General features: G+C 42.4%; 1 protein-coding gene across 1 annotated transcript in view; it reads left to right on the top strand.

Annotated features, from left to right (window-relative positions):
- Positions 1-5,200: 5,200 nt before the first annotated feature.
- The window catches only part of ANK3 (ankyrin 3), a 436,797-nt gene continuing 427,121 nt past the window's right edge, over positions 5,201-14,876 (top strand). Inside the window, exon 1 of the mRNA XM_075257454.1 lies at positions 5,201-5,345. Coding sequence (XP_075113555.1) covers positions 5,304-5,345 — 42 coding nt within the window. The 5' untranslated portion in view covers positions 5,201-5,303. The remainder of the gene's footprint in view (positions 5,346-14,876) is intronic.

Genomic DNA, 14,876 nt, shown 5'->3' on the forward strand with positions numbered 1-14,876 from the left:
TTTTCGATGAAATGTTTGGGTTTACAGAACCAGTTACTAGTTTTCCAGGTCTTAAGTTACAATGGTTTCAACTTAATATGTTGGCACCAATTAATATTGTAACTTGTGGGACCTCTGGTATCACAAAGTCTACTATACTTGTAGCATTGATTTATATAAAGTTTGCTGATAAGTTAGTGACCCCTTATTTTAAGGCTAAGTCCACACACTGCATTGCTGTAGCTAATATCCTGAAGGGAACCAACCCACAGCAAAAAAACATCAGCCAAAATTGACCAGTTTGTGCTGTGAGTTTTACAGTAACTGCAAAGTGGATAGGAGTCTTGTGAATCCCATGCCCACTTTGCAGTAAAAACCACGGTGCAGACATACCGCGATTTCCAAAACTGGCATCATGTCAATTATATCTACGGAAACGCCAGTGGCTTTTCTGTAGAATTATTAGTAGCAGAAAGTCCGTTGAGGAAAAACTCTGCGAACTTTCTGTTTAAAGTGCTGTGGGAAGAACCACTATGTGTACCCGCCACGGTTTTTCCCACAGCACTTTATAGCTGCGAGTCGTCCCGTGGGGCCTTAGCCTTAAGAGAACAACATTAAGGCATATCGTGCCTAGAAGACTCTCCCATAGAAATCAACAGGTTTTGCTCCTGACCATTGTCTATTGCTCATGGCCCATCTCCAGGGAGTAGGAAGTGACAGGCTATTTTAGGCTTTGTAACAAGAGTTGAAAAATGTTATTTTTTATAACCTAGAAAGTCAAAAACATCACCAAAAATTATCTCAAAATATGTTTAATACAAAAAAAGTGATTTTAAACAAGCCATGTTTTGGTGTGACATTCCCTTAAATGTTTAGCAGAGGTTCAGGATGGTAAGGTGGTGGGAGAGCAAGCATCAGACACTTCATCACCTAAAGGGTGGTTTTATTTAATTTTTGGCATGCCCCCTCACTTCTCTGTGTAAATGATGCTCAGGTTACTACAGGAACTTTAGTATCATTGCAATAAAATACTGAGTATGGATGTAGTACAAAAGCAGGATGACTTTCTAATTGTAACCAGAATCTATTACTACCGATATGACGCCCTTTCCGGTATTTTTGTAAGATTTTTGTTCAGGTTAAGACTTGGTTCACAAAGACCTAGAGTAACAGAGAGCCCTCTGTGTTACATTACTTGATCAAAGTCCAGGCACTCCTTGTGTGAAAGATTGTGGTTGCAGAAAGGCAGTTTATGATACATAAAGGACACTCTTCCCAATATGTAGTGCTTTTAAGTATCACATTGTGCAGAGGGTGATTTTTAACACCTACATCACCAAACATTTACCCTATATATTCTGGCCTTTATGACCCCTACATATTTGTTCTCTTTTGCACAGGTATAACTTGAAATTCAAGGGCCCCAATGCAAAATATGTCAATTGTCCTCCTACTTATCTTGTACTGTTTAATATAGTGGTATGTTTTATGTAATAGGGTTCCAGGTCCTGGTAGTGAATTCTTCTGCTGCACCCCCTATAGCTACACCCCTGTTCTCGTGAACAAACTTCTTAAGAACTACTTGGCTTACTTTTCCAAGTACTGTAAATGGAAACAAATCAGGTTTATTTTTAGTTACAGATATCCAAAATCATACCAAACAAAAAAAAAATGAAGATATAAAGGTAGAAAATACCAACAGTATCATAAAACAAGAAAGAAATGTCAGCTCACCTCCGATCAGGAGCAAAAATCAGATCCATCCATAAAAAAGTCTTTGCAAGGAAATAATCCTCCAAGTGCTGTTCAGGAGAGATGAGGTGGTATCCCAGCCTCGGGGCAATGGTAATATGTTAAAAATTAATTTAAGTTAACAGAAACCTACTGTGCACAATAAAACATACTACGAAAAGAGCATCGGCGCATGGTGAGCTACCCTTCTGTCAAAATACAAAATGATACCCCTTATATCACATACTATTATTAAGTACTAAGGGATATCAGTCTGAAATGTGCCAGAAGGGAATCTTCCTGTGTGTGTTGCTCTGTTTGTAGTATGTCTAATTGTGCACAGCATTTTTAACTTTTGGATTAAATAACTTAATTTTTAATATGTTACTGTTGTACTGACACTGGAATACCACCAAATGTCTTCAAATGTAAGGCTACGTTCAAACAACTGAGGTGCAAAATGTTCATGGATCCCTCCAGACACGCAAATATATAGGGAATCTGTGAAAACGAGTGCCCCTCGGTTGCAAAGTGGCCATGAAAAAATTGATGTTTTTCATGGCCATCCTGCAGCCAAGGGGCAACTATTTTCACAGATAATGCATACATTTGAGTGTTTGGAGTGATCTGTGAAAACTCCAGGTATGATGCTCAGGCCAGTAAACCCAGTGAACACAGAGTTTCACAGGCAATGCTCAGTCGTGTGAATCTAAGGTAAAGCCAACAGAACAACTATTTGGACTTGGGTCTCATAGCTTAAACTTTATTAACACTGCCACCTCATGTTGGCAGTCTGTTGACACCCACTTTGACTGGGTGTTATTGACTGATTGTCACCACTCACAGCCCCTTCAGCTAAATGTTACTTTAGGGTATCACTTTTATTTCTATTTGCCACTTTATTTTTTTGCTACTAGGTCTGTTTAGCATCATACATCTACATTTGCTCCTCTCTTATAAAGTGCAATACCCTCTGGGCACTAGGGTTCAGGTATAACTGAATCCTTTGTTTTTTATTGAGTTCCCTTATTGAAGACGTGCTGCTTTTACAGAATTGCTAGAGTGTGCAAATATCTGTACTGCCACTAGGGGGATTTATAATAGGGACCATAGATAAATTAGGAATTTGTTTTGTTTGTTGCTTCCAAACTAATATATGTTGTGAACTTGTACAAGCAGTATGGATATTGGTGAGAATAATATTTAATAATAATATGCTGTGCTTGTCTTTTGCTCCCACAAATGCCAGTTCACTGCAACCATCTTTATTCATGGGCTCTAAAAGGGTTGGGGCTGTAGTTCCCTTCAGGTTACATGTATTCTCTATTATAAGTGCAATTTGCAATAGGCTAATGTTTTATTAATAGATAAAAGCTTATTAAGGAAACAATGTGCTGATGACTAGGATTGGATTATACCAGTAAATGGCACAGATGAACTGTAATGTGTTTCTTTCCATTCATTCTTGTGCTGGGCTTTGGCTTTACATTTATATAGCAATATACATAATCAGAATTTTCTCTTCAATTTTTGCCTAAAAATGGGCTGATTCTTCACCAGTTTACAAACGAAGATACAGGGCTATGAAATGGAGATTTTTAAGCCTTTTCATGTCTGTTTTGGGCTGGAAACCACTTAATCCATCTGCATAACACATCCATAAATCAAAGTTCCCCCCTTCCCCAACATAGTCAACAACTACCAATTTGACTGGAAAAAAAAATCCTATATCTAAGGGTACCCTTACTCAAAATGCTCATTATTTAATAATGATCCAGTGCATATAAAGTCAAGATATTTATGTCATGGTACATATATGACTTATATAGGAGTTTTAAAGTTTTTTGTTTTGTTTTGTTTTTTGTCTAAAAATACTGATGACTTCTCCATAAGATAGATCATAATCAAAATGGTGAGGGTCTAATGTCTGCACCCCCACTGATCAGCTGTTTTCACAGCGGTCTTTGGTTGTGCAACGGTATTTGTGGACCAGAGTCACTGTGCAGTACTAGCCGTATACAATGTTGAAACATTAGTTATATACCTTTCTGTAACCTTCCACCAGTTTTAATTCATTCCCCACCAAGCACTTATCCTGCTAGAGTTACTAAGAGACTCCAGACTGTAGTGCATGGAGATGCTCCTGGTCACAGATTTACGTTAGTGAGGGGCTGGTGTAGATTTTTTGTATAACTCTCGACAATTTTCTGGTGAGTTATAGTAAATATGACAGACCAGAGTGTCTCCGTCCACCAACATTCACACCCTGCTCTGCCCACTGTCTAAAAAAGAAAACATGTGGGGAGCAAGACACAGAGAAGAAATGCCTGGGTTGACATCTGTATTCAGGCCAGTCCGTTCCCTTCTCCGCATGAAAAATGCGGAGAGAAAAGCGCAGCAGGCAGCACTTTTCTCTCCACATTTTACATGCAGAAACCACACGGACCTCATTATAGTCTATCAGTTCCATGCGTTTCCAAAGGTAACTGATTTTTTTTATGTGGACTAGGTTTCTGTTTGGGGGGGGGGGGGGGGGGGGTCTCAAGTTTACTCCCTGGATGGAAACTCCAATGCAGGTGTGAACCAGGCCTTAGTGTGCCAGAGGTAGAAGCACAATACTGAATGAGGGCCACTGAAATAAATATGACGCATTTGTAGCCGGTAAAGATGAACGAGTAGTATTCGATCGAATACGTTGCCATAGGAATGCGTGTAAGTGGCCGAACACCAAGGGGTTAAGCGCATCGAATACTACTCGCTCATCTCTAGCCGGGTCTGGTCTAAATATTAGGGCTAGTAAATGTGCATTGTTAGGGTAGATTTATGGTTGTGGTTGCAGCTTGACCTTAGCATTAGAAGGGTTGTCCAGGATTTTTTTTTTCATTTATTTTCCTTTAGTATAGGCCATAAATCACTGACCAGTGGTTGACCAGCAGCTGGCCCTCCGTGGGGATTATCTGTTTTGGCAGAATACTATACTATTCATGTACTAGTCAGTGCACAGTGCCAAAAACAGATGTCCCCGGGCCACTATACAGTATACGGAGCTGTCACTTCAGCTCTCTCTCTATTGCAATAAAGCGCATTGTGTGAATACATCCAGAAGAAACCTAAGCTATACACCTTGGTTTGTATGACCACATCACACGTGTGCTTTTTCTTCTGTACTATTCCAAGATGGGCACATATGCATCGAATTTCATTGCTGAAAGTCTGTCTGCATCTCTTGCTCTATAACCCTCGAGGTGGTGATAATGCCCTTGACAAAGAGCGTGTAAACAGAAAAGTGAAGCAGATGACATGTACAGATTGGAGTACTCCTGCCCACAAGCAGTTGAGTAGAGCAATGTGCGAGTTGCCTGTACCTGGCTGCAGCCACTCCCTCTGCTTGTGTGTAATGTAATACTAGTAACTGCAGGCTCTGCAGCTGCAACAAGTATCCAGGGAGCTCTGCAGAGAGCACAACTATCAGGATATTTCACTGCTCTGATCACATAGGGACACACACTTTCCTCCTCTGGACTCTTCTCCAGATCTCCACTGAGGATTATTTCTACTTGGGACAAGTAAAGCAGTTAGGAACAGCATAGGACATGGCCTCCTTCCCTTCAGGAGGGAGTAAAGGAAGACTTCAGGTGAGCAAGTTACTTTCTGTTTGAAGGACTTTGAGCTGTAAATGATGATGATACTTATCCTGTTAGCTGGCGCATCAGAGCTGACGTCTTGTTTTTACTTTTATGGTTGTGTAGTATTATTGTTTAGCTATAGACTTGTAGTCCTTCTGTAGATTTAGTAGAATAAAGTTTTAGTCCAGAGTTTCTGACTTTGGTTCAAGTTTTAAAGACTGTCTATGGAGCTATGGAATTGCACTTTTGTGTTTTGTATTAATATTTCCCTGGCATGTTTATTTTAATAGATACAATGTAGTTATGGTTATTTTGACTGTTTCATAGCCTGCGATGTATTCTGTGTTATTCAATATTCTGATGAATTAAGGGACGCTAGAAGTAACTATTGCTACGTGTCTTATAATGTTTGTTTCTATGTAAAATATCATATAAAGACCTGTATGATGTGACAAGACATGCTGTCTACAAGGGAAATATAGACACAAGATACAATGGGTTATGCTGGCTGTACAGAAGTGAGTTTGTTTTCACAGAGCTGAAGACATGTCAGTTCCATTTGCTGTGAGTCCTGGTGCCAGCTCCTCTGTGTCTCTGTCATGGTCAGATGTTCACATACAGCCAAACACTGGCTTGTACTGAATGGAATTCCTCTGTACACTGGCAAATGACTGCCTGCCTCATTAAAGTAGGAGAACATTTCCAGCAAGAATAGCGGAAATTTCATATACATGACTTGCATACTTTTTAATCTTGAATTTGCCTTAATATAAAGGGTTATGGAATTTTTGCATTGTCCTCTATGGAGCACAGAGGACAAGAAGCAGGGTTGTGCAACCTTTTCTGACTTAAGGGTACATTTTCAGACTAGGTTAACTCTCAAAGGAATATTTTGATCTGATACAGAAAGCATATTTAAAGGGGTTTCCTGCCCCAAATTTTTTTTTCACACTGATGACTTAACCATAGTATATGTAGTTATCAGTATCTGATCAGTGTGTAGTCTGACACCCGAAAGCCGCACAGATCAGCTGTTGTGCTAGTCTCCAGCTACCACAAGTTGTAGTGGTGGACGGGCAGATATGGGAAGAGCTGATCTGTGTAGGGTTCAAGTGTCAGACCCCCACAGATCATTATAGATTACTTGTCCTGTCACTTTAGCTTGTACTATGTATATTACATGGAATACATCACCTAGCGTTTACAATGACAGCCCCACAGTGTGTCATACCTTCCCCCCCATTCCCCAAACAGTGCCTCTTATAACTACGCCAGTCAAATGGCACTGCCATTACTGCAGTCCAGCCACACGTCATTAATACTACCTACCCCTGGTCTTGCAGTGTCCTGGTTGGACTACTGTTTCCCCCTGTGGAGATGGAAATTTGATAAAGGGAATGTTATAGTCCAGGCAGTACTCCCTGGGAAAAGAGATATGCAAACAAAATTATAGCCACGTGGACAAAAACTGCCACTTTAGTGCCCCCTGTGAGAAATTACTCCCACGTTGAGTTTCCCACTTTTCTTCTTTTTTTTAAAAATAATGTGGACATTAGATTTTCACTGAAGAGAAGAGGGAATTCTCTATTCTGCACCGAAAAGATGATATAGCCTTCTGTACAGAATAGCATGTTTTTATGTGGGCCATTTAAAAACTGCATAATGGGCCATGATGTAATGGATAGAAGGATGTGGCCCTACCCTGTAGATCATGGGTCCATAATAAGAACAGGAAAATGGAAATCCTGATGGAGAGTAATCTATCCTGATGGACCTAACTGAATCTTGATAGATCCCCAAGGACTGTAATGGGGTAAACTGGGTATCTGTTATGATGTCCATCATTTTCTAGATGAGAAAGTCTTGCATGCAGGGACGTGCAACAGATGCTTCTGATGTAGCTGTGAACATACCCTTATAAGGGCTTCCTAGGTTCAGAATATTGATGGCCTATCCTTTAAAACAATGGGGAAGTCTTTAGCAGAATAAAATCAAAGAATAGGAATGGTGGATCAGATGTTTGTTTCAACACCATTGCCCTAAGGGTACGTCCTTGCTGGACATATAAACTGAAAATTTTGCTGCAGGATTGCAGGCGTAAAATTTGTAGAGATTTCATCACAGATTTCACCCTTTGTAATGCGCATGATGAAATCTAGGGCAAAATTGCAGAAATTATGATATGAATTTCACAACAAAAAAGGCATTTGATGCAGTGTTTGCTACTGTGGATTTTATGCTGAAAAAACACACTGAAGCATTTCACTCCTGTGTGGGCATACCTTTTGGCCTTTGTGGGTAGTTTTTAGACTTAAAGGGGTTATCTGTTATTTAGCATTGATGGCCTATGCTTAGGACAGGCCATCAATATTAGATCTCCATGGGTCTGACTTCTGGTACCCCTGCAGATCACCTGAAGCCAGACAGTATGACTCTCAGTAATGCTTACAATGGAAATTGCCCCTAATGTGCCAGGTCCGTTTCAAGTTTTTGGAAATAGCTCAGGCAAATTTGGGCACGTCCTAGCCCGAAAACTGATGTCTTGTAAAATTTTCTTTCAAAAGTGTATGATTCCAGCTGATAAAATGTAATAACTAGAGATGAGCGAACAGTGTTCTATCGAACACATGTTCGATCGGATATCAGGGTGTTCGCCATGTTCGAATCGAATCGAACACCGCGTGGTAAAGTGCGACAAAATTCGATTCCCCTCCCACCTTCCCTGGCGCCTTTTTTGCACCAATAACAGCGCAGGGGAGGTGGGACAGGAACTACGACACCGGGGGCATTGAAAAAAATTGGAAAAAGTCATTGGCTGCCGAAAACAGGTGACCTCCATTTTAGACGAATAGTGGATTTCAAATCCGGGTCATATGAGAATGTGAACTTTGTGACTATGAGACAGGGATAGCTGTACAGGCAGGGATAGCTAGGGATAACCTTTATTTAGGGGGGAATGTTATTAAAAATAACTTTTTGGGGCTCTATCGGGTGTGTAATTGTGATTTTTGTGAGATAAACTTTTTCCCATAGGGATGCATTGGCCAGCGCTGATTGGCCAGAGTACGGAACTCGACCAATCAGCGCTGGCTCTGCTGGAGGAGGCGGAGTCTAAGATCGCTCCACACCAGTCTCCATTCAGGTCCGACCTTAGACTCCGCCTCCTCCAGCAGAGCCAGCGCTGATTGGCCGAATTCCGTACTCTGGCCAATCAGCACTGGCTAATGCATTGTATTGGCGTGATGAAGCAGTGCTGAATGTAAGTGCTTAGCACACACATTCAGCTCTACTTCATCGGGCTAATAGAATGCATTGGCCAATCAGCGCTGGCCAATGCATTCTATTAGCTTGATGAAGCAGAGTGTGCACAAGGGTTCAAGCGCACCCTCGGCTCTGATGTAGCAGAGCCGAGGGTGCACTTGAACCCTTGTGCACCCTCGGCTCTGCTACATCAGAGCCGAGGGTGCGCTTGAACCCTTGTGCAGCCTCGGCTCTGCTACATCAGAGCCGAGGGTGCGCTTGAATCCTTGTGCACCCTCGGCTCTGCTACATCAGAGCCGAGGGTGCGCTTGAACCCTTGTGCAGCCTCGGCTCTGCTACATCAGAGCCGAGGGTGCGCTTGAACCCTTGTGCACCCTCGGCTCTGCTACATCAGAGCCGAGGGTGCGCTTGAACCCTTGTGCACACTCTGCTTCATCAAGCTAATAGAATGCATTGGCCAGCGCTGATTGGCCAATGCATTCTATTAGCCCGATGAAGTAGAGCTGAATGTGTGTGCTAAGCACACACATTCAGCACTGCTTCATCACGCCAATACAATGCATTAGCCAGTGCTGATTGGCCAGAGTACGGAATTCGGCCAATCAGCGCTGGCTCTGCTGGAGGAGGCGGAGTCTAAGGTCGGACCTGAATGGAGACTGGTGTGGAGCGATCTTAGACTCCGCCTCCTCCAGCAGAGCCAGCGCTGATTGGTCGAGTTCCGTACTCTGGCCAATCAGCGCTGGCCAATGCATTCTATTAGCCCGATGAAGTAGAGCTGAATGTGTGTGCTTAGCACACACATTCAGCTCTACTTCATCGGGCTAATAGAATGCATTGGCCAATCAGCGCTGGCCAATGCATTCTATTAGCGTGAACTGAGTTTGCACAGGGGTTCTAGTGCACCCTCGGCTCTGCTACATCAGATTGCTACATCTGATGTAGCAGTGCCGAGTGTGCATCAGATGTGTAGTTGAGCAAAACTGACTCAGCACTGCTAAGTCTCTGCATTCGCATAGGAATGCATTGGCCAGCCTTCGGCCAATCAGCGCTGGCTCTGCCGGAGGAGGCGGAGTCTAAGGTCGGACCTGAATGGAGACTGGTGTGGAGCGATCTTAGACTCCGCCTCCTCCAGCAGAGCCAGCGCTGATTGGTCGAGTTCCGTACTCTGGCCAATCAGCACTGGCCAATGCATTTCTATGGGGAAAAGTTAGCTTGCGAAAATCGCAAACTGACAGGGATTTCCATGAAATAAAGTGACTTTTATGCCCCCAGACATGCTTCCCCTGCTGTCCCAGTGTCATTCCAGGGTGTTGGTATCATTTCCTGGGGTGTCATAGTGGACTTGGTGACCCTCCAGACACGAATTTGGGTTTCCCCCTTAACGAGTTTATGTTCCCCATAGACTATAATGGGGTTCGAAACCCATTCGAACACTCGAACAGTGAGCGGCTGTTCGAATCGAATTTCGAACCTCGAACATTTTAGTGTTCGCTCATCTCTAGTAATAACATATTTCTGCAGGCTGTTAAATGAAACCATTTGAGACAAAGATGTTCTTTTATGTGTTCTTAGCATCACACAGAAGCAAAATTAACACTGCCCCATTGACAGCTCTTGCTGTATACCGCTTGGCTCTGTGGTCTTGGTAATGCACCATTGAGTGCACATCTCAAGGCTCCTGGTTCCATTATTCCTCTAATGTAATGTTGAAGTTAAAGCTGTGAACATAATGCTGTCAGTAAATGCTCTGCTCCTCTGTGAGATAGTACATGCCATCTATCCTCCATAATTAATGACTATCTAATGCATGTTCTAAATTTCACCATTAATGCAAAGTTGGTTTCTCTTATTTCTTCTAGGGCACACATTATGGCCAATGTTGGCTTTTCAGACCAAGGAATGTTTATGCTATGTTTACTTTTTAAGGGTAACTCCACAATCTGAAGCCAAAGTTATCAGTCGGCAGTCATGATCTAGCTAGTGCTATATTTTAATATATACATATTTCACAGGAATTTCCGCATGTGTTGACTTACTAGGGTTGGTCGCATTTTCTTTTCTATATTATTTTGCTGCTATCTGCAGAGAATCAGTCTCTGCTGTCTTGAAAGGAAACTGTTGCATACTCTCTAAAAGGAAGGTACTGCGTACAGGCACTACAATAGCACTTAGCTACTGTATATTATAAACTATATATATCTTTTTTTTTTTTTTTTTTTATACTCTGTTTAATTATACATTTTATGGCAAGTATAATGTATCTGTTTTATGGATACAATACAAACAAGCAAAACAAGTATGAGGGAAAACTTAGCAAAAGTCATAGCCTCATAGCATCTCTATATTTATGTATATGAGGTGGATGGAAATATAATAACTATTTGTATTACACTGTACCTTTAAAGGGGATTTCCGGGCAAAAACATATATTTATATTTTTTGTCTGTTAGTGATATTAATGGGTTAATAAATGCACCCATATAGCTTTAGCAGTGTTTACAGCTTTGCAAATCGCAGCATGTCAATTATATCTACGGAAACACCGGCGGCTTTCCCGTAGATATAATGTTAATAGAAAGTTTGCAGAGGAAAACTCTGTGAACTTTCTGTTCAAAGCGCTTCGGAAAGAACCGCAATGCGTTCACGCTGCAGTTCTTTCCGCAGCGCTTTAGAGCTGCAATTACGGCCCATGGGGCCTTAGCCTAAGAAAGGATTGACTTAGTGCCCTGGGAAAGGGGACTTGGAGCCAAGGTCACCCCATAATCACAAGAGTGGAAAGGACCAGACTGCTAGCAGAGGGAGTGATGGGCAGACTCCATTCCTATTCATGATGGTCAATAGCCCAGTGAGCAATAAATTGGTTATAACCCTATTCGCAGTACCTTACAGAGGTTCAATAACCAAATCCGTCTCTGTTGTTCAGCTTTGGAGCCCCATTTTCATATTTCTGGTTTATTCATATGCATTGAGGACAGTACTTTGGTGATATGCCTGGGCTTTAGTGTCAGGTCTAGCAAACCCTTCCCCCTCATTTACATATGCATACATTTGTGACTTAAATGGGAATGTGTATCAGAGATACGTGGAAACTGTAGAACTTTATCTACAAGGTACTGGGATTTGGTTTATAAGAGGTTTTGGACTCAAAGACCCAGGATAAGAGCGGGAGTCACAAATTTAAGACCTCCCCTACTGCACCATCTCTATGCTGCTTCCCTAAGATATTGCATATTTCTATATGTTTCTTAGCAGAACATGTACAAATACAGTGAAATCTCTTGTAATACTCCCAAAATTGTAAAGAAAAATGATCTTCTAGAGGTGTGGTCGTTTTGCAAAGTAGACCAATATACATAGGGTATAAAGAAGTTTCTGTTACAAAAAAATCTAGTATAAACAGTCTGATCGTAGAAATATGTTTCTCAATAACAATATAAAATGGCAAACAAGGACAGTGAAATATGGGAAGGCCAAAAAGATCATAATACAAGTTTATGATCACTTCTCTGTTGGGCCTGAATCACATCTGCGTTCGGGATTCTGTTCGGGGAGTCCACTTGGGGACCCGTTCAGTTTCCGCGCAAAAAATGATGCCTGATGGACTGCATTGACTATAATGTGGTCCATCGTATTTTTATTATTGGGCCTGGAATTTTATCAGCCAAAATATTACAGAATGCTGGGCTATTTCATCTGCCCTATTTGATGGAATCTGCAGGTATGAACACAGCCTAAATGGCAACAACTTCAACATATCTTGTCTGAAAAGTTAATATCTGGCATAATGAAAAGTTCATTTGAGCACACAAGTTAGAAGAAGGTACGGGCCATTGAGTAAGGGGGCGTTCACACTACCGTCGGTGTCCGACAGCTAGTGTCCGCTGCTAATGTCCGTTCAAAATCTTGTGCAGACATTCACATCGGACACTAGCTGTGTCCGTGACATTTTGCATTGATTTAAATGGAAATTGGGTGCGTTCTTTTACAGCCTGTGCCTGTCTTTAAAGAGGACCTTTCATCAGATTGGGCACAGGCAGTTCCATATACTGCTGGAAAGCTGACAGTGCACTGAATTCAGCTTTCCCGATCTGTGCCCTGGGTAAAGCGCTATCGGTCCCGGTACCGTAGCGCTTTACAGTCAGAAGGGCGTTCCTGACACTCTGTCAGGAACGTCCTTCTGCCCAGCAGCGCCTATCGCGTTGTACAGTGTGAGCGGAGAGGAATGCCTCCTCCCTCTGCTCACAGTACTCATCCATAGACGAGTATTATCAGGAGGGGAGGGGGCGTTCCTCCCCGCTCACACTGTGCAGCGCGATAGGCGCTGCTGGGCAGAAGGACGTTCCTGACAGAGTGTCAGCGCTTTACCCAGGTCACAGATCGGGAATTCAGCGCACTGTCAGCTTTCCAGCAGTATATGGAACTGCCTGTGCCCAATCTGATGAAAGGTCCTCTTTAAAGAGGACCTTTCACCATTTTGCCCACAGGCAGTTCTATATGCTGCCAGAAAGCTGACAGTGCGCTGAATTCAGCGCACTGTCGGCTTTCCCGATGTGGGCCCGGTGTGAAGAGCTTACGGTCCCAGTACCGTAGCTCTTCTATGGTCAGAAGGGCGTTTCTGACAGTTAGCCAGAGACGTCTTTCTTCACAGCACAGCCAATCGCGCTGTGCTGTGAGAGCCGGGAGGAAAGCCCCCTCCCTCCCTGATAATGCTCGTCTATGGACGAGTACTGCGAGCAGAGGGAGGGGGCGTTCCTCCCGGCTCTCACAGCACAGCGCGATTGGCTGTGCTGTGAAGAAGGACGTCTCTGGCTAACTGTCAGAAACGCCCTTCTGACCATAGAAGAGCTACGGTACCGGACCGTAAGCTCTTCACACTGGGCCCAGATCGGGAAAGCCGACAGTGCGCTGAAGTCAGCGCACTATCAGCTTTCTGGCAGTATATACTGTAGAACTGCCTGTGGGCAAAATGGTGAAAGGTCCTCTTTAAGTGTCCGTTCCCAAAGATGTCCAACTTTTCAAGCAGACAGAAAAAACCTACATGTCGGGTTTTGCTGTCCGCTTGAAAAGTCGGACATCTTTGGGAACGGACAGTTAAGGACACCCACGGACAGTAAAAGAACGCACCCGATGTCCATTTAAATTAATGCAAAATGTCACAGACACAGCTAGTGTCCGCTGCTAATGTCCGCACAAGATTTTGAGCGGACATTAGCAGTGGACACTAGCTGTCGGACACAGATGGTAGTGTAAACGCCCCCAAGAAATGGGATGAGAAAGGAAAGGTAGATGGGTAAAGGTTAGCAGTACAAAAATAAATGGAGGAAAAAGAAAAAGTGGAGAAAGCAGCATTAAGTGGTTTCTGGACTCCTTGAGATGATTTTAATTAGGGAGAATGAAAAAAGATTTTATACTCCTTGATTTGTATCTACTGTTTTTGTACTAGTTTCTATTTTTTTTCACACATCAAACCAAGTTCCTTAATTAGAAAAATGTCTTGTTAACTTTTCCACCTTAGAGATATACCATAGTTGCTCAAAAAGCATAACAAATGGGAAATTTGGATCTGTGCCCAGAAACTGTGTTTATTTTGCTCTTAACTTAGTTTTTGCGAGGAAAAGGCTCAATGGTTTAAGCTGAGCTAAATGTTCTTTATATAACACTTCACTAGAACTGTATTTAAAATAAATGAACATCTTTAATGACTTCGGTGCTAAACGTAATTTACATTTTTCTACAAGTCCAGCCTATCTGTTAAAGGTAGCCCCCCAAAAAAACAAGCCATACTTTGCTGATTTAGAGTGATTGTATAGTGGATTACAGGTGCAAGAAGTGATAGAGATCAGAGTTGGTGCCATGGATTCCACCACTGGCTTTTCTTAAAAGAAAGACCCAGATTTGTGGCGCAAAGTATTTGTATTGTTTGTTTGTGGTACATTTATACTGAAAATAGCAGGGATAATCTACTAGTCTAACACTAGGTTAAACAGTAGCATAGGCTGTTCATTGTTCTGGTCTCTTGGAGGACCAGAACAACTGACAAGCTGACTGTTAAATTAATGGTGCCCTGACAGACCCCGGTGACTGGCTATAATGGGGTCCATCTGGTGTCCATTGTTTTTAAACCGTCATAGTCCCTTAAGCACAGATTTTTCATCAGAGTATCTGCACGGAGATGTGAATGTATTAAGCGCCAGAATTCTAATTTGAAGGCATTCTCCAGGAACTGAATTTTATCTTAGTAACTTGCCAAAGAACTATTTTGACATAAGTCCGCTCTGT

The sequence above is a fragment of the Leptodactylus fuscus genome, chromosome 10, assembly GCF_031893055.1.
Source record: "Leptodactylus fuscus isolate aLepFus1 chromosome 10, aLepFus1.hap2, whole genome shotgun sequence".
Lineage (NCBI taxonomy): Eukaryota > Metazoa > Chordata > Amphibia > Anura > Leptodactylidae > Leptodactylus > Leptodactylus fuscus.